We start from the raw sequence: 14,950 nt of genomic DNA, 5'->3' as shown, positions 1-14,950 counted from the left end.
CTGCTTATAGCCACATCAGACTTCCTACAAGGCTACACTACACACAAATACTCCCACAAGATACTTCCTAACACTGCTATTAAATGTTAACAAATCTCCCTTTCTCAAAATTTTTTCCTTGCTGTTGATAGTCTGGATTTTATATCCTTTCCATTTTGACCATCATCAGTTATTCTGCTGCACAAAAACTAAAAGTAGCCTACTTTTAGTATCATTTCCTAATTTCATTCCTCAGCATCATCTGACTGACCACAATCTATTGTCCTCATTTTCCTTGTGTCAATATTCATCTTATATCTTTTCAAGACACAACCCATTTTCGGTTCAACTGCTCTTGCAAGTCCTTTGCCACCTCTGAGTTTTCCCAATGATACTGCAATTCTGAGAAAGTTCTTATTTCTCCACCCTGAACTTTACTTCCCTTTCCAAATTTCCACTGGTTTCCTTCACAGCTTTATCAATATACAGATTGAATAACATCAAGGGTAGGTTACAATCCCTTCTCAATTCTTAACTAAAGCTTCCGTTTCATGTTCTTCAACTTTTACAACTGCAGTATGGTTTCACTCCCTGAATTTTATCCCTGCTACCTTCAAAATTTCCAAGTGGATACCCACTCAACATTGTCAAAAACTTTATCAAAATCTACACATTCTACAAACATAAGTTTGCTTTCTTCAACCTATCTCCTATGTTAAGTCCTCTCATCAGCAATGCCTCATATATTTCTACCTTTCTAAGGTATCCAAACCTACTTTCCTTCCTCAGGTCAGCTTCTAGCAGTTTTTCCATACTTCTATAAATAATTTGACCAGTATTTTACAACTATGATTTATTAAACTGATAGTTCAGCAGTATTTACACTGGTAGGGGCTTGCCTTCTTTGGAATCTGAATTATTACATCCTTTCTAGGTCTGAGGGTATTTTGCCTGTGTCGTACCTTCAACGTGAGTTGGAATAATTCTGTCATGGCTGGATCTCCCAAGGCTCTCAGTAATTCTGAAGGAATGTCATCTTCACCAGGGTGCCTTGTTTTCTTCACTTAGGTCTTTCAGTGCTCTGTTACATTCTCACAATTTTATTTTCCTCTCATCTTCACCCATTTACTCTTCACTTCATTTTATTATTTACTTATTTATTCATTAACTCTTTTGCAGTGTTCGATACATCAATTTTGGTTTTGCTTTATGTTTAACTTTCATTGCTCCCAGATTCATCTTTTGAGAGTGGCGCTCCTTTTCTTCCTAGATCCACTTGCTGCCAGTTGAAGATAGCTCTCTTTCCTGAACACCTACCTTCTTTGTTGCTTCTCTAAAAGTATTCTGTTATTTATTAGATCCATTTTCATTCCAGAGTTGTTCTCAGCTCTGTGGGTTTAGTTTGGCAAGTGGAAGGTCTACTTGATTAGTCTGTTATCCATTTTGTATGTGTGTCCATAACACTAGCCTCTAGTCTCTAGTCTACAACAGTTTGTTGTAGATACTGTGATATGAATTTCAAGATTTTTAAGGGCATCATTCATATTTCTCAAACTATTTCTAGTCTATTTTGTTTGCTTCTTTCTGCAGTTCTGTGGTTTGTTTTGCTGCACTACCCAGTGAATCAGTAATTAATGCCATATCACCTGCAAAGGCTAGACATTACGGTGATTTTATACGAGTTTCTTATTAGTAGCACACCCTCAGTATTGGCAGATTTTCTCCAGTCTCTCACTACCTTCTCTGATGTGCAGTTGAAAAGTGTAAGTGACAGAATAATCATCTTTTCTCACTACAGACTATTTCAAAAGCCTTTAACAGTTCGCCATAAATTCCACTTTTGCTGGTGTCTTTGTTAAAGTTCTTTTAATTAATTATTTTTTTAAATGGAGTACAAATTTATTTATAATATTCATTAGGGTATTTCTATCAATTGAGTCATAGGCCTTTTTAAAATCTACTCAAGTTATCACATTTCAAGTTTGATTTTCCTCATTTCTATTATGTTCTCTGCAAAAGACTTTCCTTCCAAAATCCTGCTAGGTGTTCTCCTAGTGATATGTCAAGTATTCCTTCAGCTCTCTTCAAATGTGCCATGGAGAAGATCTCAGATGTCATGGCCAAGAGGGAGATTCCTCATTAATTGTTAGGATCTGTTTTTTTTTCCCTCTTTTATGTGGATGTGTTAATGCCGTTGTCCATTCTGCTGGTAATCTGTCTGTTATCCAAATTCCATTAATGATTTCTGTTAGACCTGCATAATGTTGTAACCAGGGTGTTTCCATAATTCAGCAACTATACTGTCTTCCCCTGATGCTTTGTTATTTGTAAGCTGTCTCGACATTTCTCTGATTTTATCTGTTGTTGGTGTCTTCGAGCCTGGTTGTATTTGGATCATGTTATCAAATTTAGACGATATTATGAAAAGGACAAATTTTTATTCACCATATGGAGATTTTGGGTCACAACAGGCACACCAAAGAGACTGCTAAACATGCGAGCTTTCAGCTAAAAGACCTTCTGAAGTAAACAAAACACACACACACACACACACACACACACACACACACACACACACACACAAGCATAAAGGCGCACACACACAACCATTATCTCTAACCAGAGGCCAAACTGAGAGAAGCAATCTGCATGGTAGGGGTAAGGTGGAGGTTGGGGAGGGGAAGGGATAGCAGTGAAGGAGTGAAGGACAGTAAGGTGCTGCTTGTGTGAGAATGCTGGGACATGTTAGGATAGAGGAGCTACGTACAGTCTGAAGGTTAGACTCTGTGTGTGTGTGTGTGTGTGTGTGTGTGTGTGTGTGTGTGTGTGTGTGTGTGTGGGGGGGGGGGGGGGGGGTGACGGCAAAGGAGAGAAGTAGAGGAGGGAAAAGAAAAAGAAGTAGTGGAGGGGATAAAAGGAGGAGGGGGGGGGGGAGATATACTAGTGGCTGTGTTGGTGGAATAGAAGTCTGTGTCATGCTGGAGTGGTAGCAGGGAAGGGGATGGGTGAGCGAAAGACAGTGATTAATGATGGTTGAGGTCAGAGGATTATGGGAAAGTAGGATATATTGTGCAATTCAGAAAAAGCTCGTTTTGGCAATCAAGATTCAGATGGTGCAGATTGTGAAGCAGTTACTGCAATGAATACCCTTTTTGAGCAGCGTGCTCAGTAACTGGGTGGTACAGTTCTCTCTTGGCCACAGTCTGTCAATGGCCATTCATGTGGACAGATAGCTTGTCGGTTGGTTAGACCTAGATGTAAGACCTATCCCATACATCCTCCCACCACCACCACCACCACCACCACCACTACTGTCACAAGCATTACCTATCCCCTCAAAGGCAGGACTAATTGTGAAATCAGTCATGTGATCTACAAACTGAACTGCAGCAACTGTGTTGCGTTCTACGTGGGTATGGCAACCAACAACCTGTTTGTCCACATGAATGGCCACTGGCAAACTATGGCCAAGAGAGAACTGGACCACCCAGTTGCTGAGCCTGCAGCCTAACACAACATTCTTCACTTCAATGACTGCTTCACAGCCTACAGCATCTGGATCCTTCCTACAAACACCAGCTTTCCTGAATTTTGCAGGTGGGAACTGTTCCTGCATTATATCTTATGTTCCAGTAAAGCCTCTGGCCTAAACCTTCGTTAGTCTGTGTTCTTCATGCATCTATCCCCTACCCTGCTCCCACTCCAGCACTACACAGCTTTCTATTCCACCAACACACTCAAGTCTTTTCCCCCTCCTCTACTACTACCTACTACCCTTTCCCCCTCCCATCTAACCTCACAACTTCCCCAAACTGCCCCAGCCTGTCGCCGAGCGAGGTGGCACACTGGACTCGCATTCAGGACGACGACGGTTCAAACCCATGTCCGACCATCCCAATTTAGGTTTTCTGTGATTTCCCCAAATCACTTCAGGCAAATGTCAGGATGGATCCTTTTGAAATGGCAGGGCAACTTGCTTGCCTAACTCGATGGGACCAATGATCTCGCTGTTTGATCCCCTCCCCCAAATCGACCAACCATCCTAGCCTTTCACCATAACATCCCTGCATGTCCCCACAAGCACCACTTTATTGTCCCCCACCCTTACCTTGCTATCTCTCCCCCTTCCAACATCAGTCTCCCCTTTACCCCCAGCAGGCAGATTGCTTCTCACATCATGCACAGTTGCTCAGCCAGAGATAGTGGTCATGTGTGTGGGTTGTGCTTGGATGAATGTATGTGTTGGCTACTTTAGAAGAAGGCCTTTTGGCTGACAAAGCTCACATGCTTAGCAGTCTTTTTGGGGTGCCTGTTTATGAGTCAACATCTTTATATTGTGAGCTGCAATCAGTTCTTTTCATAACACGTGATTATTTCAGCAAATATTTTCCATTCCTTGTTATCAAAATTAAATTTTTCTTTCTGTGGCTTGCAGTTTTGTAGTTAGTTGAAGTAGTCCACTAGTATTTTGCAGTTCTCTGTTGTTATATAAAGTCTATAAACTGTAAAATTGATGGCTTCTTTATTTTTGAATGTTTTATAAAAGTCTCTTGTGTTCCGCTTGAAGCAAGATTCAACTGACAACTGATCTTTTATATGCAGTAATCTGATCTTTTTGAGACCTTTTGATGCAAGTTTTCTGACCTTTATAAAATTTTTGTTGTTCTTATTTTTGTGTCCAGCAAGCTTGTTACCTATTTTCAATTAACCCATCACAATAATCATTCAATCAGGCAAGTTTCTGTTTCTTTTTAGGAGGAATAGTTCCTCCCATTATCTTTATAAAATCTTTTTGAAGTTATTCCCTACCACATTAACACAAGTCTATGTGTGAAATAGTTCCACAGATGAAGAGAATGAAAGACTGTATGATGAGTTACGGAATATTATCCAGTTAAGGGTGTAATGGGTCACTGGAATTCAGTAGTAGGAAAAGGTATCGAAGGAAAAATAAATGTGGACTTTGGTGGTGGTGGTGGTGGTGGTGGTGGTGGTGGGGGGAAGAGGGAAACAAAAGAAGAAGTAGTAGTTCACATAGAACATAACTTAACCATTGCTAACACTACAATTAATGCATTCACTATGCTTAACTTACATGCGTTACTATTTTCTCATAAGCTACTAGGTGGGCCAACCCTACTCCTGGTTCTCCTGTCGCTGCACTTCACTAATTCCCAACCTATGCATTTCCCTTTTGTAAATTCTCTATCCTACCTACCCGATTAAGGGATCAAACATTCCACTCTTTGACCCACAGAATGCTGATAATAGCAAGTACATTTTTCAAAAACAAGAGAAGAAGGTATCCTAGGGAGAGGCCTGGAGACATGGTAAGATAGTAGATAGATCACATAATTGCAAGAGAGCGATTCCTACATCATATACTCAGGTCACAATTTTGTGAAGAAGATCAGGCCTCAGTTTAAAGATATGTCAGGAAGAACCAAAGGGAAGTGAGGTGGGATACTACAGTACAGAGAATAATGATATTAATTTTAATTTCTCCAAGGCTTTAGATACTGCAATAATTCATACCGAAGTAGGCAGCTCAGTTTAAATGGGACGGACATCACTAAAAAGTGCAATCACAGAAGTGAAAAGTACAAGGAAAGTAACCATGAAGAAACCTTGGGTGACAAGAGAAATGGTTTCAACTGATTTATACAAGCCGAAGAGATAGAAATGTTCAGGAAAAGAAAGGAATACAGGAATGTAAGTCACTCACAAAATGAAATTAATACTGCAAGGAAGCTAACGCAAAATGCCTGCAGGAAAAACAGAGAAGTTTTAAAGGTAATGGTTGTTGGAAGCACAAATTCAGTTCCGAGGAAAGTCAGAATAACTTTCAGTGCTATTAAAAACAAGGTTGTCAACATTAGGAAAGCAAAATGAACCCTAATGTTACAAGAGGGGACAGCTTCCACCATGGGAGGAAAAGCCTCCTGACATGACAGAGGATTAGATGTCTACCTGGAAGACAGTGTGTCCAGAGTCTGACAGAGTTATGGAATACTTGCCATCAAAAAGAGCAGAACAGAAGATAACATACCTTTAGAATGTCTAATATCATTTGGGGGATGGCAATCAATTATTAAAGATAGTACCTAAATTTTATAAGACTCTTGGAAGAATATCCAAACAATCCAAAAGATAACAAGAGACGGTAAACATGAGAATTTTGTAGTCTTTTTGTTGTGCCTGTCTGCAACTCAGCATCTCCGCTATACAGTGAGTAGCAACTTTCCTTCTCATAATATTGTTAAATGTGAGAACTACTGCACAATCAGTTGGGCATTTCATGGAAGTTACTGTCTACAGTAATATGCAGACGAATGGAAAAGAAAACTGATGATCTGTGAAGTGACTATCACTTTGAGTTTAGAAACAGTAAAAACCACAGATGCAGTTCTAAGGCTGTGCTTGATAAGGCAAGCAAGATTAGAAAAACTTTGAACTAAAAACACAATGGACAATTGAATGTGGTGATGCAAGATGTTTGAAATTCTCAGAAAAAACAGGGATGTGCTACTGGGAAATATGAGAAACATACAATACGTGCAAGAACAAAGAGGGGCCAATAAAAGTGGAAGACCAGGACAGAAGTGTTCTGAAAGGGTGTGAGTAATTTAAACAAAAATCAGTCTCAAGTTAGCTGCCAAACAGTACTCTTCTTACAAACAATGAATTGTCTGGGAGGCATAACATACATTTTACACTGTACTCCACATTCTGTAACTTAAGCTATTATTTCAAAATGATTCAACGTGTGATACGAGATTCACTTTAAGCACTACTTGAGGCTGAAAAAACTGCAGCATGGGACATTAATCTTCTAAATAATGTTGCAATTAAAGACTATTTTATTGGACCAACTATAATATTATGCACTACTCTACTTGATGTAATTAACATTTAAATACCTGCTGCTGATGGTATGGCTGAGGTGTCATATGACCTGGAGGAGCATACGGCACTGTAAACTGCGAATGCATCGGGGCAGGTGCTGGGGCAAGCAGCGGCTGCCCTGTAGCTGCTGCTACCGACATCTGGGATGCAATATCATTCCGGTGCGGCATCACCTGGACTGTTTGGACAATACTTATTTTACTTAATTCTGTACTCAAAAATCTGATTTTCTTTTTAGCACCTAACAGTTGTACACAGAACATTAACTCTTCAACATAATTTTTTTATCGAGATAAAGCTAAAACTATCTGGTTCAGGATTACAATGCAGCAAAAATCCTCTTTCACACTCTTCAAGGAATATAAAACATCAATAAACCATTTTATAAGTTGTACTGGCCCTTAATTTGAAACTTTTGGTTCTTAAGTTTGATATTCCATGATCACATTTTTTACTTTAGGAAAACACACAATTCTCTATGTGTTTCAATTTCTTCTGGTGAGTTTTTCTATCTTGTTTTCTAGATCATAAATATATTCAAAAGTCTTGATGTGTACATAAGCAGCAGAGATATATATCTTTATATGTCCACTGCCACATTTATTAAAACTTAAGAAGTAGTCCAAAAGTGACAAAGACATGGATCTATAAATCATGAAACTTGCTACATTATACACTTTTTATTAGAAAAATATTTGAAATATAAAGTTGAGCAACAGGTAACGAGCAATTTAACTGATTATGTAAGATACTGGAACCAATCACAGAACTGTTCAATAAACATCATGACATTGGATATATGAAGGTACGTGGTGGAAAAAATGATGTATAATTCTGTAGGACATAACAGAGTGGAATGTGCTGTCAAGTTTTAGCTGTGTTGCTATGTCCCAACCTAACAAACACACAACAATTGGGACATATTTCTAAAGAAACAACAAAAAAGAGTTTATCAATCACGATTGTAAATATCATTGCTGTCTGTTAACTTGAGACAATTTGAGGTGTACTTCTAGCTCCTACATTAACCAGAAGCTCTGCAATCAATACATGTTCTTGGAGGCGAAGGGAGGGAAGAAGCTGTATGCCAAACACAACTGGACAATATCTCCATGTAAATCAAAGTCATTACATTCTTTTTACAACAATATGAAAAGGATAGACTACTATTCACATCAAAGAGGCAACGTACAGTTGCAGAAAAACGCAATGGAACGACTGCTGTACTTCAGCATTCGTAAAAAAGCCTTCCTCCAGAAGCTGAACACGCATGCACACAAGTGCACTACTGCCTATGGTTGCTTGGACCCAAATGAAAGCAGGCAGAGAGAGAGAGAGAGAGAGAGAGAGAGAGAGAGAGAGAGAGAGAGAGAGAGAGAGAGAGAGAGAAAAAGAAAGTGTGTGCGTGCACGCGCTGCCAAAGCCAAAGTTTAGCAGTCACTTCATTGTGTGTCCTACATTATACCTCCTCTATCACCTTTTTGTATTATTGTTATTCCATTGTTCGTTACTGCATTTTTTCAACATAGCTTACCAACAAATCCCATGCCCTTCATACATTTTATGGAAGATGTGGCACACCTGCAACAGTTCAAAACTAGTTAATATTGTACCTGGAAGAGGTGGTACCACAGCTCCTGTTTATCATTTCCAACATACCTTCTGTTTTAGCTACGATTTCATACAAAAAATACTATTTGCCAATGTAATACAAAGAATTTGTTCCATTTTCTTCTGATGACTTTTCACATCTTTTTTTCTAGTTCATAAAATATTCAAAAACTATGGCATTTACATCGGCACCAGAAACTTATTTCTTTATATTTTTTCTTTTTGTTTTGCTTCGGGACACAAAAACAACTATGATCATATGCACCCATGTCAAAACTGTAGAACACGAAGACAAATAGAGGAGTTAAAAATGAATACACGTCAATCTCAATCAACGGAAGAAAAGACAGCTAAAAACAGGGACATGGAGAACGGTCTATAAAATATGCCATCGAGGAGCCGAGGTCCAGAACTAAAAATTAAATGGCCTTCGCCACATTGCTACAACGATAAACGTAAAATGCCATTGACAGCCCATTTATCGTTTGCTAAAACGGGCGATAACTCAGATGGCAAATACTAATGGAACTTAAAGAGGTTAAAAAAAGAGCATTCTGTCAGGAAATGGTGGACAGTCAAAAGTTGCCGCAATGTGCACACAGAGGTGGGAGAGCACCATTTAAATAGTGATGGCTAAAAGGACACTGTCCAATACACAACCTAATTAAAATGATCTCCTCGTGGCGACAGGGTCAAGAGGAGGTCATACAAGCTGCTGCGAGACACTTAATAACCCGGAGCTTGTTCCCACGAAGGGAGGACCATTGGTGATGCCAAGTGATACTTTTGTATCCGCCTTGTAAGCAGCACGTGGGTCTGCTTCTGTAATCTGAAGGGTAGGCCGAATGTAGGAAGCGAGTATGAGCAGGAAAAGGTTAAATGCTTCGGTACTGTGTTTAACTTTATAGAACATTTAATAGAGAATATTAGTCAATGACATAAATAACATTGCACTGATGAGCACATAGGTGTGAAGCTGGATATGCATCAATGCTGACTGCTACTAGTAGTTGGACAAACTGTAACTGAAGTAAAAGTCTGTAATGGCCCTCTATGAAGTAGAAATAATGTTGCTAGGTTGCCTCCTTGGAATCAAATGGGCTGAATCCGGAGCAGCGCTCTTAGAGCTGCACAGCACCGGCTAGAGGGCGCTGTCATCGGTGTCTTAGTGCCAACCTAGCAGAGCACACCTACAATGGGGCATTGTAGCTATCGATACCACAGATACCACCTGCTGACATACAGCAACACAAAGATCATCGGAGGGAATGTAAGAATTAGTGGGCTGAGGCACAAGAATAGCAGCCGTGACAGCAGCCCCATTTCCTGTCAGACTGACGTGGCCAGGGATCCACATGAACATAACAGTGGCTTCATCAACAGTGAACAAGTGAAAGCTTTCCTGGACCCATACACTAAGGGATAGGCAGCGTACAGCACGCAGAGGCTCTGAAGGGCACAGAGAGCCTTATCACATGAAACAATTTAAAAGCCTGTGTCACCAGATGTACTGCATGGCCTGATACGTAGTGAAGAGTTCCGCTGTAAATAGTAAGCAGTGTTCTGAGAGCCGATACTGAAAAGTGTCTGTGCCAATGAAGAAGACACACCCAACACCCAGGTTGGTTTGAGAGCCATCAGTGTATACACAAAGGTACTATCGCGAAGTTCCGTGCAAAGGTCAAGAAACTTATGGCAATAGAGCGAGTCTGGACTAGTGTCCTTAGAAAGTGAGTGAAGTCCTTGGTAAACACAGGCTGCTCCACGAAACCAAGATGGTGAAGGGCTCACACCCATGGGAAAGTGGTAAGTAGCATGCAGTTTAGCTGCTGGAGCAATAACTGAAAGGAAACTCCAGGAGGTAACAGAACAGGTGCAAGCCCCAAACTGGCAATCAAAGGAGTCATCCAAGAAGGAGCCATAGGATGGGCAGCCACACATAGCAGACAAACGGCATGCATACCTGCTGAGAAGAAATTCACGGCGGTAAGACACAGGTAGTCCGGCAGCTTCTGCATACAGACTCAACTGAGCTAGTGTAAACGGTGCCAGCAGTCAAATGGATGCCACGATGGTGTATAGTATTGAGACAGTGTAAGAGGGAAGGACGTAAAGGTGCATAAACGAAATACTCATAGTTCAGTCTCGAACGGACAAGGTACCGGTACAAATGGAGGGAGGGTGGTTCAATCTGCAACCCAAAACGTATCATCGAGGACACACAGGACACTGAGGAACCACACACAGCGGGCTGCCAGGTAACGGTCATGGGAATACCAAGGAAGTTTCCTGACGAGCATGAGTTCCAGGAATTTTGAAGTTTCAACAAACGGAAGAGCAACAGGCTCAAGATGGAAAGACGGTGGAAGAATCCAATTGCAATGCCAGAAATTCATACAAATAGTTTTGCCAGAGGGAAAACGAGAGCCACTGTCAGTGCTCCATGAGTAACAACGATGAAGACATCGCTGACGACACTGCTCAATGAGACAAGTGCGTGGAGAACAGCAATGGATGGCAAAATCGTCAACGCAAAGGCAGATGAAGATGCCTGACAGGAGACAGGCCATTAAAGGGTTAATGGCAATAGCAAAGAGGACGATGCTCAGGACGGGACCCTGAGGCACCCCGTTTTCCTGGATAAAGGTGTCTGTCAAGGTAGACTCCACACGTACCTTGAAAACTGTCTATTAAAACTTGTAGAAATGCCTGAAGGGAATCGGTCATGCGGCCATGGAAGCCCCATGTGTACAGAGTATGAAGGATACCAGTCCTCTACCAGGTGTTGTAGGCTTTCTCCAAATCGAAAAACACAGCCACAGTCTAGGATTTATGCAGAAAACCATTCGTGGCGTGGTGAACAAAATGACGAGATGTCAGCTACAGAACAGTCCACTCAAAAGCCACACTGTGCAGTGGTGGACTCAAGCCTGCCATACCAGCCGGACATGAATCATATGTTCCATCATTTTGCAAGCACAGCCGGTGAGAGAAATGGGGCGATAACTAGAAGGAAGTTGTTTGTTCTTACCAGGCTTAGGTATGAGTATGACAGTGACTTCACACCAGCGTCTGGGAGAAGTGCCCTCTGCCCAGATGTGGTTGTATGTATTAAGCACAAAGTATTTGTCCACAAGAGAAAGGTGCTGCAACATCTGAATGTGAATAGCGTCTGGCCCTGAGCAGAGGATCGGGATGAAGTGAGAGCATGATCTAGCTCCCACATAGTTAAGGGGCATTGTAGCACAGACAATTCTGAGAAGTATATTGCCCGAGTCTCCTCTGCTCGTTTCCGAAGGAGCAAGGCAGGGTGATAGTGGAAAGAGGTTGTAATTTCTGCAAAATGGTGGCCCAAAGTGTTGGAGACAGCAATTGGATCCACACGATGACATCGTGTCAGGCCGGAAATTGGGAAATGGATCTTGGTCGCAGAGAGCCATTGGAGGTTGACCCACATGACAGAAGAGGTAGTGGAACTGTTAAAAGCACTAGTGAATGAAATCCAGCTAGCTTTTCTGCTATCTCAAATAATAATATGACACTGTGTACGTACCTGTTTATAATGAATGCAGTTTGCCATCTTAGGATGGCTGTTAAAAATGCGGAGAGCATGACTCCACACACGAACTGTGTTGCAGCATGCCTCAGTCCACCAAGAGACTGAGACACGACATGGTAAAGAGGAAGTGCGAGTAATGGAAAGTTCTGCAGCATAAGGATAACGTATGTGAGATAGTCCACCTGGTCATCATATCTCAGGAAATCGTGTTTGTCGAAGGTCACCAAAAAGCGTAAAGCCGACAGTCTGCCTTAGTAAGCTGCCATTTGGGTGTGAACGCAGGTGGGGTAGGAGTCAGCCAACAGATGGCACATGGGAAATGAGCGCCCGAGTAGGCGTCAGAAAGAACGGGCCACTCGAAATGATGGGCAAGCTGGGCAGTGCAAAAGGACAGGAACAGACAGGAGTCGGAAAGGTATGTGGGTGCTGCTGTGTCAAGACGGAAGAGGTTAAGTAGATTAAGGTCTGCCAAGAGGGCACCTCTCTGACAAGTTCTGGTAGAACCCCAAAGGGAATGATGCACATTAAAGTCACCGAGCAGCAGGAGAGGAAGGAAAAGGCGAACTGCAACAGCTTGAAGACAGGTAGTCAGGGAAATAAGCTGACTATGAATGTCATCCCTTATGGGCGGCAGCACGACTCCTGTGTGAGATGGAATGCTGACCTCAGGTGAAAGGCCAAAATGGACTGGGAAGAAATGCAAAAGCTCAAAGTGGTCATGAGGATGCAATTTTGTTTTCTGAAAGCAGAGTACATGGGGACGCTGCAATTCTAAAAGCAGCCGTAAATCCTCTTATTGGATCAAAGGCTGCCAAGGTTCCATTGGAGGAGAGACATGACAAGTAAAGGAGAGGAGGGAAAAAATGAACGGGTGTCACCTAGGAGGCTGCTGAGTGCCAGCCTGCATAGACTCACTGCTACAGGGCACAGAGGCAGGAGGATCCTGTTCTATTAGGTCCACAGAAGCATCTTGTGCTGTCGGTCTCCAGAGTCCAACACAGAAAAACGGTTGGCAGTGCACACCTATGAAACGGGGGCCATCCGGGCAAAGGTATCAAGTGGCAACACCTTCGAAGAGGATCTTGAAGTTGGTGAAGGAGATGATGGTTCACCTTTGTTGGACTACTTTGAGCCTTTCTGGTTAGCAGTGGAAGACTCAGGTGCTGGTTAGATGGACGGACATAGGAAGTCTTCATGGGAATAATCCTCCTGTCCTTTCCGGCCCACTGGTTGTGTAACTGGGGACCTAGTCCCTTGAGGTGAAGGTTGCACAGCTGGACGAGGGGCCGGTGATGCTATTGTGACAATGGGACCATTTTACAACCTCAGAGCTGAATTTGAGGGTGCACATCTCCGTGGCTGTTCCCTTCATGGAGCGAGACAGCAAGAACAGTACTGTAAGTGTCAGACGGTAGAACACAGGGTTTGTGGCTAGCAAATACCTTGTGAGCGACTGGGTAAGGAACTTTTTCTTTTACCCGGGTCTCCTGGACAGCCTGCTCATCAAGATACATGGTACAATTGCAAGAGGATGCAGCACGGTCGCCACTGCAGTTGATCCACAAGGGAGGAGGAGTCAGACAATTGCCCTCGTGCACATTCCTACCACAGGTTACACATTTTGCCGGGTTTTTGGTTTTGTTTTGCTTTAGGGCACAATAACAACTGGGGTCATACGCGCCCAAGTCAAAACTATAGAACACGAAGCCAGAGGGGAGTTAAAAAACGGCTATACAACAGGCCCAATCGACATAACAGAAGACAGTTGAAACAGGCACGTGGAATAAGGGCTAAAAAAGACACCATACAGAAAGGGAGGTCCAAAACTAAAAATTAAATGGCCTTCACCATATTACTTTGGCAGATAAAAATTAAGATGCAGTCGACAGCCTGCGTGTCATTCGCTAAAATGGCCAATAATTCAGGCGGTAATCGGAAACAGGAACGTAAAAGGTTAGAAAATGGACAGTCCATCTGGAAGTGGCAGACAGTGCAATATATACAAAGTGGTGGGGTAGTGCCAGAAAGCAAATGATGATGGCTAAGAAGGCAGTGCCCAATACACAGCTGAGTTAAAATAACCTCCTCCCGGCGGGAGGGCCAAGGGGAAGTCGTCCAAGCCGTTGGGAGAGGCTTAATAAGCCAGAGCTTATTCCCATGAAGGGAGGACCATTGGCGATGCCAAAAGGACACCACCTCCTGACAGAAGGCAACACAGAGATCATCGGAGGGAATAGGTACTCACGGGCTGAGGTATGAGGACTGCAGCTTTGGCGGCAGCCTCATTTCCTGGCAGACTGACATGACCAGGAACCCACAGAAACATCACACTGGCTCCATCAAGAGTGAGCAAGTGACAGTTTTCCTGGACCCGCTGCACTAAGGGATGGGCAGTGTACAGTGCACATAAACTTTGAAGGGCACTGAGTGAGTCTGAGGATACCATCGAAAATGCTGTGTCCCCAGATATACTCCGTGGCCTGATACAAGGCAAAGAGCTCGGCAGTAAATACTGAGGAGTGTGCCGAGAACCGATCTTGAAATACATGGGTGCCAACGACAAAGGCACACCCGACCCCATGGTCAGTCCGAGAGCCATCAATGTATACAAAGGTACTATTGCGAAGTTCCATGCAAAGGTGGTGAAACTGAAGACGATAGACCAAATAGACCAAGACTGGAGTAGTGTCCTTAGAAAGCAAATGAAGACCACGGTTAACATGGGCTGCTTCGCAAAGCCACGGTGGTGAAGGGTTCACACCCACTGGGAAAGGTGCAGGTAGTGTGAAGTTAAGCCGCCGTAGCAAGTGCCGAAAGCGCACACCACAAGGTAACACGAAAGAAGGATGAGCCCCATAATGACGATCAAAGGAATCATCAAAGGAGAAGGTACAG

The 14,950-nt window shown here is 42.6% G+C and overlaps 1 protein-coding gene across 1 annotated transcript in view; it reads right to left on the bottom strand.

Moving 5' to 3' along the window:
- The window catches only part of LOC124545283 (ataxin-2), a 136,276-nt gene that overhangs the window by 30,283 nt on the left and 91,043 nt on the right, over positions 1-14,950 (bottom strand). The window contains exon 11 of the mRNA XM_047124166.1: positions 6,900-7,063. Coding sequence (XP_046980122.1) covers positions 6,900-7,063 — 164 coding nt within the window. The remainder of the gene's footprint in view (positions 1-6,899; positions 7,064-14,950) is intronic.

Source organism: Schistocerca americana, chromosome 8 (genome assembly GCF_021461395.2).
Source record: "Schistocerca americana isolate TAMUIC-IGC-003095 chromosome 8, iqSchAmer2.1, whole genome shotgun sequence".
Classification (NCBI taxonomy): Eukaryota; Metazoa; Arthropoda; class Insecta; order Orthoptera; family Acrididae; genus Schistocerca; species Schistocerca americana.
This window is presented reverse-complemented; position numbering and strand designations above follow the sequence as displayed.